Source organism: Pygocentrus nattereri, chromosome 9 (assembly GCF_015220715.1).
Source record: "Pygocentrus nattereri isolate fPygNat1 chromosome 9, fPygNat1.pri, whole genome shotgun sequence".
Classification (NCBI taxonomy): Eukaryota; Metazoa; Chordata; class Actinopteri; order Characiformes; family Serrasalmidae; genus Pygocentrus; species Pygocentrus nattereri.
Genome location: NC_051219.1, coordinates 11,171,613 through 11,187,385, shown reverse-complemented (window position 1 = coordinate 11,187,385; position 15,773 = coordinate 11,171,613). Strand labels below are relative to the sequence as shown.

The window sequence follows — 15,773 nt, the reverse complement described above, 5'->3', positions numbered from 1 at the left end:
ACTCACTGTCACTGACACTCACTGGCACTCACTGTCACTGTCACTCACTGACATTCACTGTCACTGTCACTCACTGACACTCACTGTCACTCACTGACACTCACTGTCACTGTCCCTCACTGTCACTCACTGTCACTCATTGACACTCACTGTCACTGTCACTGACACTCACTGTCACTCACTGACACTCACTGTCACTGTCCCTCACTGTCACTCACTGACACTCACTGTCACTGTCACTCACTGTCACTGACACTCACTGTCACTCACTGACACTGTCACTGTCACTCACTGTCACTGACACGCACTGTCACGCACTGTCACTCACTGTCACTCACTGTCACTCACTGACACTCACTGTCACTCACTGTCACGCACTGACACTCACTGACACTCACTGTCACGCACTGTCACTGTCACTCACTGTCACTCACTGACACTCACTGTCACTCACTGTCACTCACTGACACTGTCACTGTCACTCACTGTCACTGACACGCACTGTCACTCACTGTTACTCACTGACACTCACTGTCACGCACTGTCACTCACTGACACTCACTGTCACTCACTGCCACTCACTGTCACTCACTGTCACGCACTGTCACTCACTGACACTCACTGTCACTGTCACTCACTGACACTCACTGTCACTCACTGACACTCACTGTCACTGTCCCTCACTGTCACTCACTGACACTCACTGTCACTGTCACTCACTGTCACTGACACTCACTGTCACTCACTGACACTCACTGTCACTGTCACTCACTGACATTCACTGTCACTGTCACTCACTGACACTCACTGTCACTCACTGACACTCACTGTCACTGTCCCTCACTGTCACTCACTGACACTCACTGTCACTGTCACTCACTGTCACTGACACTCACTGACACTCACTGTCACTCACTGACACGCACTGTCACTCACTGACACTCACTGTCACTGTCCCTCACTGTCACTCACTGACACTCACTGTCACTGTCACTCACTGTCACTGACACTCACTGTCACTCACTGACACTGTCACTGTCACTCACTGTCACTGACACGCACTGTCACTCACTGTTACTCACTGTCACGCACTGTCACTCACTGTCACTCACTGACACTCACTGTCACTGTCACGCACTGACACTCACTCTCACTGTCACTGTCCCCCACTGTCACTCACTGACACTCACTGTCACTGTCACGCACTGACACTCACTGACACTCACTCTCACTGTCACTGTCATACACTGTCACTCACTGACACTCCCTGTCACTGTCACGCACTGACACTCACTGTCACTCACTGACACTGTCACGCACTGACACTCACTGACACTCACTCTCACTGTCACTGTCACGCACTGTCACTCACTGACACTCCCTGTCACTGTCACGCACTGACACTCACTGACACTCACTGTCACTGACACTCACTCTCACTGTCACTGTCACGCACTGACACTCACTGACACTCACTGTCACTGACACTCACTCTCACTGTCACTGTCACGCACTGTCACTCACTGACACTCACTGTCACTGACACTCACTGTCACTGTCCCTCACTGTCACTCACTGTCACTGTCACTCACTGTCACTGACACTCACTGTCACTCACTGACACTGTCACTGTCACTCACTGTCACTGACACGCACTGTCACTCACTGTTACTCACTGACACTCACTGTCACTCACTGTCACTCACTGACACTCACTGTCACTGTCACACACTGACACTCACTGACACTCACTCTCACTGTCACTGTCACGCACTGTCACTCACTGACACTCCCTGTTACTGTCACGCACTGACACTCACTGACACTCACTCTCACTGTCACTGTCACTGTCACGCACTGTCACTCACTGACACTCCCTGTCACTGTCACGCACTGACACTCACTGACACTCACTCTCACTGTCACTGTCACTGTCACGCACTGTCACTCACTGACACTCCCTGTCACTGTCACGCACTGACACTCACTGACACTCACTGTCACTGACACTCACTCTCACTGTCACTGTCACGCACTGTCACTCACTGACACTCCCTGTCAGTGACACTCACTGTCACAGCCCATGAGCTCAGTCACTGTCACTGAACTCTCGGCTATTCAAAACAACAGCTCCGGCTCAGTGTCATCGCCTCTGATTGGCTGATGACGTCCACCAATCAGTGCTAGCTCTGTGTCGCCGTCTCTGATTGGCTGGCGGCGTCCATCAATCGTTTCCAGCTGCCTGTCACTGTGTCTGATTGGCTGAGGCAGGTGAAAGGGTGGTAGTTCTCAGGTGAGGCAAAGTGAGAGTAGAGCCGTTTAGGACTGACTTGATCTGGAGTGGACTGGACTCGACTGGACTGGACTGGACACGACACGTTCTCGGTTCACGTGCTTTTGGCCTTTGACAGGTAAGAGTCCACCTCACTGTCAGCGCCGACATGGAGTCCTGTACGTCGAGCAGTTACGAGGCTGAAGTTACGGTCGAACTCTCCGCTCCACCTTAAGCGGCGCGGCTGTTGCACTATGGTGCCTCTAATGTAGCGCAACTGCCGGAATAGAACTGCTGCAGCGTTTAAGGTGGAACCGACAATTCGAACTTCGGCTTCTTTGACAAGTTCGCAGTTGGTGAAGAAGTTCTTTAAAAAATAAGCCTTAAAACGGGCGGATGATCTCAGTCATAGCTGCTCAGCAGAGTGAAGGTAAACAGCACGTTTTACAGCTACGCGCGTTCACATAAGCACGTTTTAGATCTATCTGGAACCCCATTCCTGAAATATTGGTTTATTTTCCTCCTTCTATGCTTCTGGCAGCAGCAGGTGAAAAAACTGACTTACTATTTTAAAGTCCTCCTTTTTAAAATCAAAATACTGGCTTAATATCTCGAAATAATCACGGATTAGCTCCAAATATTTACTTAATATCTTGAAATGGCTTGTTTTCTTAGTGTATTCACAAAATATTCATGTAATATCTCAAAACAATGAACATTTTGCTCAAAATATCCACTTCGTATCTCAAAATAACGTGTTGTCTTGTGTATGTGACTTCATATCTCGTTACTTATTTTTCGTAGTGTTGACTTAATATCTTGAAATAATGACAAATGTTCTTGTAATATATACTGGAATCTGGAAATATCTGGAATGAGTGACTTTTTAAAATTGATTTTCTTGAGATTTGTCCAAAAGGCACTATATCTATAGGTAGTTAATCACTATATTGACTTAGCAAGTCACTATTTTGAGAAAATAAGTTATTATTTTGACATACTAGTTAACATTTTTTTCATATTGTGGAGAATGGAAAAGGTTTATTTCTTCCCTACTGGGCGGGAATTGTGTTGACACCCACAGGCAGGAGTCATAGCCAGGGTCTGGTTACATCACATATCTTGTATATTCTTGTTTATTTTCCATCACAAACGTGTTACAGATACTCCACTGTGAACGGCTGTCAGCTGATCATGAGCCAAAGCGGATTGTTTACACACAGTGTGGGAGTAACCAGACCCTTCAGTTAAGACCGATCTGTTTCTTCCTGTCACTTTATGTGAGCCTGAAGCATGTCTGCTAGATCCAGATCATTCCATTAGTATTTCCTATGCTTGATCGGAATTTAAGGTCCACATGAAGACGGAGTCCTGTGTCCTGCAGAGGCTGAGTTAATGTGTGATAGTGAGGAGGGGAGTCAAGGGAGTGGTTTAATCCAGCTGCGTTCGCCTGCCAGCAATAAAGACCCGTTCTCCTCACTGTGGAAGCCCAAAGCCAGTTGATGGCTCGTTTACAGGTTGTGTATCAGGTGTATTTCCCCTCCAGAAGACGTCTTCCTTGTTTCAGCAAGTGAGATCAGATTGGAGAGCTCATGCGGACGCCCTGATGCGCTTTGTATGCATGCATGACAGCAAGGAACTCATGCTAGACATTCCCAAACTTTAATTTCCTCTGCCTGGTGCAAATGTATGTGGGTTTCCTGAGATTATGGCTACTCCAGCCAGAAAGGCCACATAAATAACATGGCCAGATGGATTGGGGCACCTTAAAACCAGCACTGAGAAAAGCAGAAAGTTGTTATTTATTATTATTATCACTATTAGTGGTAGTAGTAGTACGATCTCTGTAAGTAAATCAGCTGGTGCTTCTGGACACAGGTCCAGTGATGTTCCCGGTAGAATCAGCAGATGTGCTCACAGACATAATAACAACAGCAGGAGCAGCACTTTTTGAAATCATTTTGAGATGGACCCTAAGTCTAGAGTGGACGCTGGACCATGCTAAGGTGAAGCTTAGTCTAATAAAAGGCAGACTAAGACCCCCACCCCCCAACCACCACCCCAAACCCATGAACCATTTACCACCTTTTTTTGTTTGTTTGTTTGTTCATTTTCTCGCACAATGATCCAAATTAGTTGCGCATCAATGTGTTCGCGCCTTACATGTGACTTTATTACACAATTATATAACTTGATAATTATTGTTAGAGGTGCCAGATTGCGACATGACAGAGGACACGCCCACTATTGTGGCATTCCACTTATAGTAGTGCGTAACATTAGGTGATTATCTCCTCGACGGTTATTCCGTTTGGCATGCACCAACACATCAGCCCTTTGGCACAGCAGCGCAGATTAAGTCCTGGACTAAAGTTTAACATCCAGGGTGTTTCAGCACTTAAAACTGCGTAGAGAGTTTTCAGGATGAGGGTTTAATCTGAGTCGGAAGAAACAGCCCATTAGAAATGATGTACTTCAACATAATCAAAGGCAGGGAGAATGTGAAGTATGTGTCCTTGGGTATCAAGGGCAGCCATCAAGGCTGGACAATCATTTACAGTAGACACACACCAAACTGACCAGTCCAGTCAGCCACAGCCATGTGCGCTCTTAAAAACAGCTTCGTTGGAGTGATGCCATAGAAGAGTCATGTACGGTTCCATAAAGAACCTTGTTTTTTCTTTGTTTACATGGAGTTTTGTGTAGGACGGAAGCTTTTTAGTAAAGACAAGTAGTCTTTGTCATTCCTCAGTGTAATTTGTATTCATTGGAACGAAATGCCGTTTTTCAAGTCGCATGGTTCGACATTCAACAGCAGCACCAGTGCAGGTACACAACAGTGTGAAATGAGCATCGTATACCAAAACAATAAGTATCCAGAATATTAAATACATACAACAAATACGATTGCATACTGTTCGCTACACAGCCTGTATATGGAAACGAATCTAGAATCGAGTGAACATGCGTATCGACTACAACAGCAGAACTTTCCCAGAAATCAGTGCGATATATGATGCATTTTTATTTTCAAACCCAAAAATAATGGCAAGCAAAGCCATAGCAATAAGCATATTGTGATATTGGCTCAGTGTGCAGCATGTTTTGTATTAAGGACTATTCCTTAAGAGCCTCATAATTCAGAAACAGTGTAAATGTACATACCTTTTTTGTTTACCACACGGTGTGATATAACAAAAATACCATTCATTTTTCTCCAGGTCTGAACTGGGTTTCTCTGAGAAATCATAATCTCATTTAAGGAAAACCAGCTTACACATGGAGTTGCTAGTGTAGATATGATGCAAACAACATCACAGCTACAGAGCTCTGTTGCAAGGCGAAATGAATGGATGCAGAAGCAGAAGGCCTCAATATTTCATTAGTCAATTGGTGGATTTGGTGATAAATTGGTGGATTTATTAAACAATAGTCCATTAGTCTACTGAAATAATCATAAGTTAGTGGCAGCTCTCATAACTTGCAGAATGCTCATCTGACTTTGTCCAGTATGTGTAGTATGTATGACCCTAATTTGGACGCAGCAGAATAGATTCCATTAAAACCAGACATTTTAATATCCAGACATTGTTTCTCTTTTTGACATCAGATCATATATCGATGTATCGTTCACTCTCGCTCCATCAAAGCTAAGCACAGTGGCACTCAAAGACAGATATGATTAAGCCTGGCTGAGTGCAGGTGTAGGCCCCGGCCCTGCTTACTGGCTCTTCAGGTTTACAGGGAGGACTCCGCGGGCCTCTTTGTGTATCTTCCATACGCCCAGCGAGACGTGTGTGCTCTTGCAATTAGCACAGTTTAACGAGGCGAGACTGAAGCTTTGGTATGCTGAATGACTTGAAAACCTCCCCACATGAACAATGATTACTATTCATGCATGTTTGTGTGCCTCAGAGCCATCCTCTCCCTGTTTCAGCAGCTCTGAGGGCCTGGATGAGCTGAAGTTTCTTACGCCGAACAACAATTCGGCTCATTCTCAAGCTATTGGTTAGTCAAGTTGATGGTGCTGGCTTTTTCTATTGACAGAAGGCCTAATTTAGGTCAGCAGCTAATTATCCAGCCCTCGATCTGTTAAATATGGAGTGATTAGTGTTGTTAATGTTGTTGTTGCATTAACTGACCCATTTACAGTAGCTCCTATTACTGACAGGGTCTTTACTGGGAACATGAAATTAGTCATCGAGTAATCTAGGTCATTCCTCTAGATCCAAAGAAGGCCAGACAATAAATATGGACTTAACAAACCATGCATAGCCTTTCAGATATTCCAGAATACCTTAATGGAAGACTAATGGAGGCTAAGAAAATAAAGAAAAGTGTATAAAAATGTATAATAATTTAAAAAGTATAAAAGCAAGCATTTAAAACTGCATAGTGGTGTGTCCATCATGCTCTATTTCTTACCAAGAATTTAAAATATGCACAAATTGGCATCTAATCACTTCCAGTTCATGGAGAAGGTACGTTGTAATTTATCTCCTTAAATATTTTTTTGCTTTTATTCCAGTGATTGAGTTTAAATATGCCTGTCGCAATTATCACATAATTCCCTGATTGCAATTATTTGAGCTGATTACAGTAATGTAAGATGATTGTTTATTTTCCACAGCTTTCACATCTGTTGCATTGAGGCAAATGCATATAAATTAAAGAAAGCAAAACTGTTCATTTATTGACACACCTCAAGCGGTTGATTAAAGTTCTGACCAGCGTTAAAACAGTCTTGTTTTTTTGAGCTCGAACTGTTTCTGTCGTCAGTTGTGAGAAAATATTGATCACCAGGAAGGAAGATAGTAGAGAAAACACTGAATTACATCAAAATCCACCACTAACAAGAGTTCATCCCCTCTAATGCCCACTGCCTCTGGTCAGTGCTCTTTTAACATCTGGACTGTAGTCAGTAACACAACACAAACCTAAACAATCTAGCTAGTGAAACACTGTTGTTAACTACAGAACTTTTTTCCCCTCGCAAGATGTCATGTTTATTTGTACCCCATGTTATGCATCCTCCACATATATTTACATGAGTTTTTAAGGGACTTTTCAGCCATGCTTTCTTACGTTACAGCCGAGGTTTGCTCTATGTCGGGCAGTGTTGGCAATGAACCCAAAATTTCTCACGGTTGTCCCCAGATGTTCTTGTTATGAGGTCACATCTGACTCTGTGAGACTAGACAGATAGCGAATCAGCTAATTTGGCAACTTTAGGCTTGTACTTTTAATAGCTGCATACAAGGAACAAAAAGAAAATTATTTGACAAAATGTTTGTCACTAGCCAAAATTTCATGATCATGACAGACCTATTATTCGATTCATTGCGGCAGCCGTTGTCTTTACATGTTGTGTAGCAGTGGTCACCAACCCTTCTCTTGGAGATCCTTTCCTGCAGAGTTCAGTTCCAGCCTGGATCTAAAATGCTGCCTCCTCCCTAAATAATGCTAATGCATCTGATTTTGGAGAAGACAGTTAGCTGAAGCAGGTGTGGTAGGTCATGGCAAATCTCCAGGACCAGGGTTGGTGGCCACTGCTGGAAAGACATGATAAAGACAAGATTATTATATTTCCACATCATGCATAGTGGATGGGTTTGTTTTGCAGCAGTGCATTGCTGAAATTCCACTGTGTATGTGGAATTTCACTTTGTCTCAGTGCCAGGATTAATCTGTAAACCTTTCTTCCCGAGATCACACAGTTGGGTAAAGCTGTATCTTCTTTTTGTTGCTTTTCCTTGTCAGGGCGTAGTCTGCAGCAACACGTCCAGATTCTTAGGCCTCTGTAATTATTTGTGCTGTATTTTGTTTTTGTCAAAGGTGGACTGAGGCCATATTCACGGCTAGTAAGCTGTCCTGTCGAGTTTTGAAGGTCTCCTCAGCTTACTTTGTTAAAGGTTAGCCTTCAGTGGAGTGAAACTTTTCCACGGTCACTAGAACCTTAGGAATGTTGTCACCATAGCGGGTTCCATAATATCTTCTAATGTGAAAATAGAGTATAATTAGACGTCACACTTATGCTTGTGTTTTGTTAGATTTGCACAAGAACTCTCACTCTTCTTTGCAGAACCAGGATGGTCTTGGGCCACTTTGAATGTACAGCATGTTTAAGATCTTCTCAGGAGTGTTCAAATAAGGGTGCTGTGAGTGCCATTACAAAAGCTGGCTGCCACACAACCCCAAAGCATAATAGATCCACCCCGATGTTTAACAGTTGGCAAGGTGTCCTTTTCATCAAATGCTGCTCCTTTTATCCCCCTCGATTGTACCTTTGACCACAATCATCAAAGCTTTGCATTTTTACTTTATCAGTCCAGAATGGCTTATCTAGATGTTTTGCATATTTACATACAAATGTTGGCTTTTGTGATGAGGTCATAGGTAAAATTTCCTTTTGATGACACCTCCATGCAGAATATGTTTCTGCAAGCAACACTGCATAGTAGAACTGTGCACCACTACTTGTGTCAGCTAAACCTTCCTGCAGGTCCTTTGCTGTCATGTGAGAGTTTTGCTTTGCCTTTCTGGCAGCATACAAGGGTCTTCCAGTTTCTTGACATTTCATCATGATATTTTGGACAGTGGAAATTGCAAGCTGGAAGTGTGTTGATATCAACCTTTTAGTCCTACCATGCTTTGTAGGCATCAGTTAGCTTCATTTTCAGATCCTTAGCCAGAAGCTTACTGGAAGGGTGTCAAAGCTATTGCGCATGCTACAGTCAACATAAAAAAAATATGTAATTTGCCCAGGGGTGCACAAACTGAAAATTAATGCTCACAATGAACATAATTAAAAGCAGTGATTTGCTTACAGTGATTATAAAACCCATCAAGATTATTAGACGAGCAAGTCAAGAGATGAATAACCTAACAGCACAAAGATGCCTGGAGATAAAGGCCTTTATCGGGTTCGTACTCTCACATTTATAAATTTATCTTCCCACAGAGTAGCCCTTTTGCCTGGTGACAGCAGAGCTCCCTGGAGGTGTTACTCCAACCATCATTGCTCCTCATGTGCAATGCCAGCGAGTGACACCTGGCCATGCAATGTTGCCATTGAACCTTTGGTCAGCATGAACAGTGCAGGTAGCAGTGACAGTATGGTCAGCACCAACTCTGGCTTTGTGAGTACCATGACTTGTACTTTGTGTGGTCCCAATATTAATTATTTTCAGTGGTCTGTTATTGGAATGTCCTCAATACATTTGAATTGGTAACTATTTCCTGCTACATTAAAAGTCAGATGAGACTAGGCAGTTGTTTTTTTTAAAGCCATATGAGTAAACGTGAGTGAGAGAAGGAGCATTTAGTTACGCCATCCGAACAGCTGGCATTTATCAAACAGTGTGATCAGTCTTATTTTTTTGTCAGTAACTTGACACTTGTTGCCCAACTAGCTGTACTCTAACTGCAATGACAGTGCCCTGGGGGAAACTTGAAGTGTTTACCATTAGCTGGGTAAGCACTTCAGTTGAGAAGTGGTGTTATGAAGAGTGGGTTGGCTTGTCATTCCATCAGGAAAGTGAGAAAGTCAAATATCAGGCTTTCTGATCTGCTCCCGCTGGCTTGTTGTCTTTCATGCCATGAATTAAAGCCACACAGGACTACAGCAAACTAATGGTAAAACAACCCCCCCCCCTCAAAAAATAGGAGGAGCACAGTAACATTAACAGTGCTTATCTAGTGTAATGATCTACTTGTCTCAAACTCATGAAGGCTTTTACTGTTAGAATAAGCTTTTTTTTTAAAAAAAAAATGCAAGTTACTCAGAAGATTCTGATGGCATGCTGTAGTAAAAGTGACTAACTGTGGCCCTTAAAAACATAGATTGTATTTTTTCATTTAAAGCTGCACTATGTAAGTTTTTGGCATGTGAGGATTTGGAGACCTCTCTGGTTGAAATGTGTAATTGAACATTTTGGAGGAATATTTTGTAATGTGGATTATGCTTCATACCCCTTTCCTGAGCAGGTGAATCCGATCATTGTGAACGCGTTGAAAGAGTACTTAAAGAAAACCTAGTCAAAACATGATAAATGACATGTTTCCCAGAATGTTAGTGAATTATATAGTATGGTTACCTTCATCAGTGCGGTGCTGATTTCACAATTGAGACCTAAACATCGAGCCAGACCTGTAAAGAGATTGTCCTAAAATTTCCACTAAATCTTGCCCGACACCTCTGACTTGTAAGGTACTATTTTAGGCTTTACTTGCACAGACAACATATTTTCTTACAGTGCAGCTTGCATGGCTGTCAGTATTAGTTCTACTAATAGTGCTTTACAAATAAATCAGTGTCAGTTATAAATGACTTATTCCTGTTTATTTCTATTTGGTGTGCAATAGAGTGATGACAGTATGGAGCATCTCTCAGCTGAGGAACGTGCATGCCTCATGTTCCTGGAGGAGACAATTGAATCTCTGGAGGCAGAAGATGACAGTGGGATTTCCAATGATGAGTATGATCGATTGAATCGCAGTCCCCTAACCAAGGTGGCCCACCCTAGCCCTGTTAGCCAAACCAAACAAGAGGGTGCGTACCAGTAGGGCTACAGCAAGTTAGACTGTTTTTCCTTACCTATTTTTATATTAACTCATTTTTTAGTTGAAACTTGCATTTTTATATCTTTTTTTGTCTTTCAGTGGTACCATTCCATGATGATTCCAACAAAGTTTTGGGAAAAGACTATAAATCAAATAGACTGCTTGTGCCAACTCCGCTAATTCTAGCAAATGGCAGCGCTAGAATTCTGAAAAAAACAGCTGAGGTCGGTACACCTGAACAAAAAGCAGTTCCATTAGTTAACAAGCCTAATGACTCTCCATTGAACTCTCACAATCCACCAGCTATGCTAGCTGCTGATGATGATCCTGCTCATTCCTCTCTGAACCCCAAACCAACTGCTGACCAGTCAAAGGAGCTGGCTGACTTGCCACCTGCTTTCATACCTGAGCCTCCTGTTATGGCCGACTCTTCCAACAACTCTAAAACTAAAGATGGCCCTGCTAAGACCAAGCTATCTCCCACACCAAACCAGAAGCACCAGAGTGGTACATCTGAGATGGTAATAGAGCTGATTCCTCCTCCAACAGACTTTATGGATGAGCCAAAACTCCCTCCTCCACCTCAAACACAGTCACCAGAACAGAGTGAATCCCAACCCAAAATACAAGCTCAAGCTCAACAGAAAGCACAACCTCAGGCCCAGGTTGAACTACAAGCTCAAACCCAAGCTCAACCCAAAGCACAACCTCAAGCCCAAACCCAACCCAACATACAACCTCAAGCCGAGGTCCAACTACAACCTCAGACACAAGCCCAAGCCCAACCCAAAGCACAACCTCAAGCCCAAACCCAACCCAACACACAACCTCAAGCCGAGGTCCAACTACAACCTCAGACACAAGCCCAACCCAAAGCACAACCTCAAGCCCAAACCCAACCCAACACACAACCTCAAGCCGAGGTCCAACTACAACCTCAGACACAAGCCCAACCCAAAGCACAACCTCAAGCCCAAACCCAACCCAACACACAACCTCAAGCCGAGGTCCAACTACAACCTCAGACACAAGCCCAAGCCCAACCCAAAGCACAGCCTCAAGCCCAGGCTCAACTACAACCTCAGACACAAGTCCAAACCCATCCCAAAGCACAACCTCAGACACAAGCCCAATCCAAAGCACAACCTCAAACACAGGCCCAACTACAAACCCAAGCCATGACACAATCTCAGCCTCAACCACAAGACCAACACAAAAAACAAACCCAACCACAACCTCTGCCACCTCCAGAAAGCATAACAATTGCCCCTCCACCAGGTTTTGATGGGCAGGCTGAGGATGACAAACCTCAAAGCGCGGTGACTCCACCTTCCAGAGGATCACTGTCCCCTAGTGAACTGGACAAGTTACGTAAAAAGGCCTCAGTGAAGAAAGCCCCTGGAGTAGCACCAGATGTTTCAGCACAACCACCATACCAGAGAATTTCAGACCAGGCCAGTTTTCCTGTTTCATGTACGGATGGCCGTCCTATCACTGCAGTAGAACACAGCGAACCTAAAAGCCCACCAGCTGTGGCCCCCAAACCCAAGAAACTTCCTTCCAACATCACTCTTAAAAGCCACAAAGATTCTGGGCCTGGTCATTCTCTTGTTACGCCGGGCGAGCGTATTATGGCAAACCCACAGAAGGTGCACATTGAGGCCTTGAAGAAACTGGGCTTGTTGAAGGCTGGTGAGATTGACTCCAGCCCCAGCCTCAGTTCTAGTCCACCACACAGAATCACTCCACCTCATCCTTTTAATACAAGCACTTCAGCAGTACTACCTATTGGGGATACAGCCCAAGTTCAGTCAACAACTGCAGAGCAGCATTCAGCAGGGGACATGCAGATAAAAGCAAATCTGTCTTCCCTTGCAAGTCCAAACCTTGTCAAAGGAGGAAGAGAAAGTCCAGTGATCCAGAGGGGCCAGAGTCCAAAGCCCTTTGAGATCAAATCAGCATCCTTGGAGCGACCAGGTGTGGGCCTAAAAAGTGTTACAGATGACCATTCCTCCCACTCAACAGGCCAAGAGAAGACTAACGTGGAATTGTCCCCTGGACAGTTACGAAAGAGCCGACCTCGACCTGCTTCTGCAGGAAGTCGCAAGGACTTTGGTATTGACCAGCTGCCTTCTGATCCAAGCAGAGAACCAGATGTCAGGAGGTCTCTTGGATCTTCCCCTATACCTTCATCAACTCCGCCAAGCACAGACTCGCAGAAGACTCCCCGTTCCCATGGTATGATTAGTGTGGTGTTCACACCAAACAGCAAGAATGGGGAAGAGCGCAAGCAGGCCCTGAGGAAACTGGGGCTGATAAGAGACTGAGGTTTAGTCTGTTTTCCAAAGAGACTACTGCCCCATAGGAGAGAGGCTGCTCAGTGTAAACAGTGGACATTGTACTTTGATGTGGCTCGGCTGGAACATGGGAAAACATTGTTGAGGATCAGCACTCTTAATCTGAGATGAAGGTACATATGGGTCACTGTTTTCGTAACTACACTGGACATGTAGAGCAGGTGTCATAACAGGACAGTAGCCAGAGGTACACAGGTGTACAATAAAGACCTAAGGGCCTTTTGGTAGAACTTTCTGTGTTAGTGACGGATTATCTTTGGTGGATAAGGGAAATGTTCAGAATCAAGAAGAGTTCAGACTGAGATTTGCTGTCCAACAAAATTGTGGATTACTGGGATTACTGTGCTAAACTCTTTTAAATGTTCTGTAAAAAATTATGGACAAACATTCAGACAGACAGGCACATGCTTTCTCTGCTTCCTTCATACAGGTGCCACTTGTAAATAGCACTGTACGAAAAATAGAAATATGCTAAGACATAAAAGTGTTCGCAAATGGCACTTATGGTTATATATCCATGGAATAATCTTGGGTTATTGAGTTGGCCAAAATTTGGATGCACTGCTCCGAAGACCGAAAAAAGCTATTGATAGATAAAAACAAGTTATGTGAATTACTAAAATTATTACAGTACATAAGAAGGTGTATGTGCCACAAAGACCAGCGTCCTCAACAGCAGAGAACAGTTGGTCGTCCACTCTTTGTCATTTCAAAAACTGGCTACAGTGTCAGCATGTTAGCAGAGAATATCCTTTCTGCTTTTGTTTTCTGCATATTGAGCAGGATGTCGTGTTTTCAAGTGGTACCAAAATGTAATGCAGGAGTTTGTGAGTGTTGTACTTCCTCTAGATTTGTGGCATGAGCAGTGATTATAAATCTCTAATGTCCCTCATAGAAACTCTAAATAGTTTGACTATTTCCACTGTTTTGCTGCTGCTGCTCAGATTGTTTGAACACGCCTATGCTGACCGGCACATGAGAGCTAAAGGAACAGTGTTTTCACTGTTTTTCATTTCCATAACCATTACAATTAATGGTAAACTCTTAGACTGTGAGACTTCATTGTAGGCCTTTTTTGTTTGTTGCCCGAAAATCAAAAGTGCCTTTGTGACCATATTCAGCCAAACAATGTCAATGCATCCTCAGATGGAATCAATTTTGATGGACATTAAATTTTGATCTGGATGATTTTATATATTTTATTTGTAAATTCTATGTAAGGAGATAGATAGAATCAATATTGTGTGGCAGAATTTGCTCTCTTTTGGACAGCACTTTAATATGCACTTATTAAAAAAATATAAAAATATATTAGTACAAAACTTAATAAAATGTGAATAAATAAGAATAAAATGTGTTGTTCTTGATCACATGATCTGGTCCTCTTGGAGGTATTGACGTGCCAACCTTGATCAACCTTATGATGTAACGATGTCATGGCCTTCTTGTATACATAACCTTGGGAAACAGCAACAGTTAGCATCCATAAAAAATGGTTTAATCTTTTGCTTTTTTAGTGATATTAATTCAACTAATCACTTCATTCAGATTCTTTGTTGATCCCAGAGGGAGATTGCAGTTATTACAGTTGCCACCATTTATGTAAAAGAATAAACACTGTAATAGTTTAAAACAGAGAAATTTGCAATATGTACATATTTAAGTTCTTAAGCATAGAGTAAAGTGGCTGTGATAGTAAATATGAAACATACTGTATAAAGCAGTTCAAATTATTGCATCTCTGAGTTATTGCACACGTAATTAAAAAAACATTACATTACTGTTATTATTATTATTATTATTATTACACATATGAACAGTACAATTTGGTATTAAGTATTGCACAGATGAACCATAGTATCACACATTGAGGGAGGAGTTAAAGAGTTTAATGGCTACAGATAAGACTGACTTCCTGTGGCGCTCTGTGGTGCATTTCGGTAGAATGAGTCTTGCACTGAATGAGCTCCTGTGTCTAATCACTGTGTATATATCACCGGCCATGCAGATCAGCTTGTTGAGTCTATTGGCGTCTCCTACCCTCAGCCTGCTTCCCCAGCATGCTACAGCATAGAGTATAGCACCCGCTACCACAGACTCATAGAAGATCCTGAGCATAGTCCGGCAGACGTTGAAGGACCTCAGACGCCTCAGAAAATAGAGACGACTTTGACCCTTCCTGTAGAGGGCGTCAGTGTTCTTAGCCCAGTCCAGACATTTGTAATCCTCCACAGTGTCCACACTGACCCCTCTGATATACACAGGTGAACCAGTGCCTTGTCCCTCCTCAGGTCCACCACCAGTTCCTTTGTCTTTGTCACATTGAGCTGCAGGTGGTTCCGCTCGCACCGTGCGACAAAGTCATTCACCGTCGCCCTGTACTCGTCCTCATCACCCCTGCGGATACATCCAACTATTGCAGAGTCATCAGAAAACTTCTGAAGGTGTCTCTTTGCAGTAACTGAAGTCCGTGGTGTAGAGGGTGAAGAGGAAGAGAGAGAGGACAGTTCTTTGTGGAACTCCAATGTTGCTGACCACTCAGTTCAACACACAGTGCTGTAGGCGAGCATACTGTGGTCTGC

At 43.4% G+C, this 15,773-nt stretch overlaps 1 protein-coding gene across 2 annotated transcripts; it reads left to right on the top strand.

Moving 5' to 3' along the window:
- Positions 1 to 2,285: 2,285 nt before the first annotated feature.
- Positions 2,286 to 14,384, top strand: LOC108439474 (specifically androgen-regulated gene protein). Of its 2 annotated transcripts, none has more exons than XM_017717912.2 (4): positions 2,286 to 2,411; positions 9,234 to 9,411; positions 10,637 to 10,823; positions 10,934 to 14,384. In XM_017717912.2, exons 2-4 carry the CDS (start codon positions 9,307 to 9,309, stop codon positions 13,159 to 13,161), a joined length of 2,520 nt encoding a protein of 839 aa, XP_017573401.2. In that variant the 5' UTR covers positions 2,286 to 2,411; positions 9,234 to 9,306; the 3' UTR covers positions 13,162 to 14,384. The 2 variants fall into 2 exon arrangements, with proteins under 2 accessions (XP_017573401.2, XP_017573402.2); XM_017717913.2 differs by lacking the exon at positions 2,286 to 2,411 and adding an exon at positions 2,445 to 2,702.
- Positions 14,385 to 15,773: the final 1,389 nt, after the last annotated feature.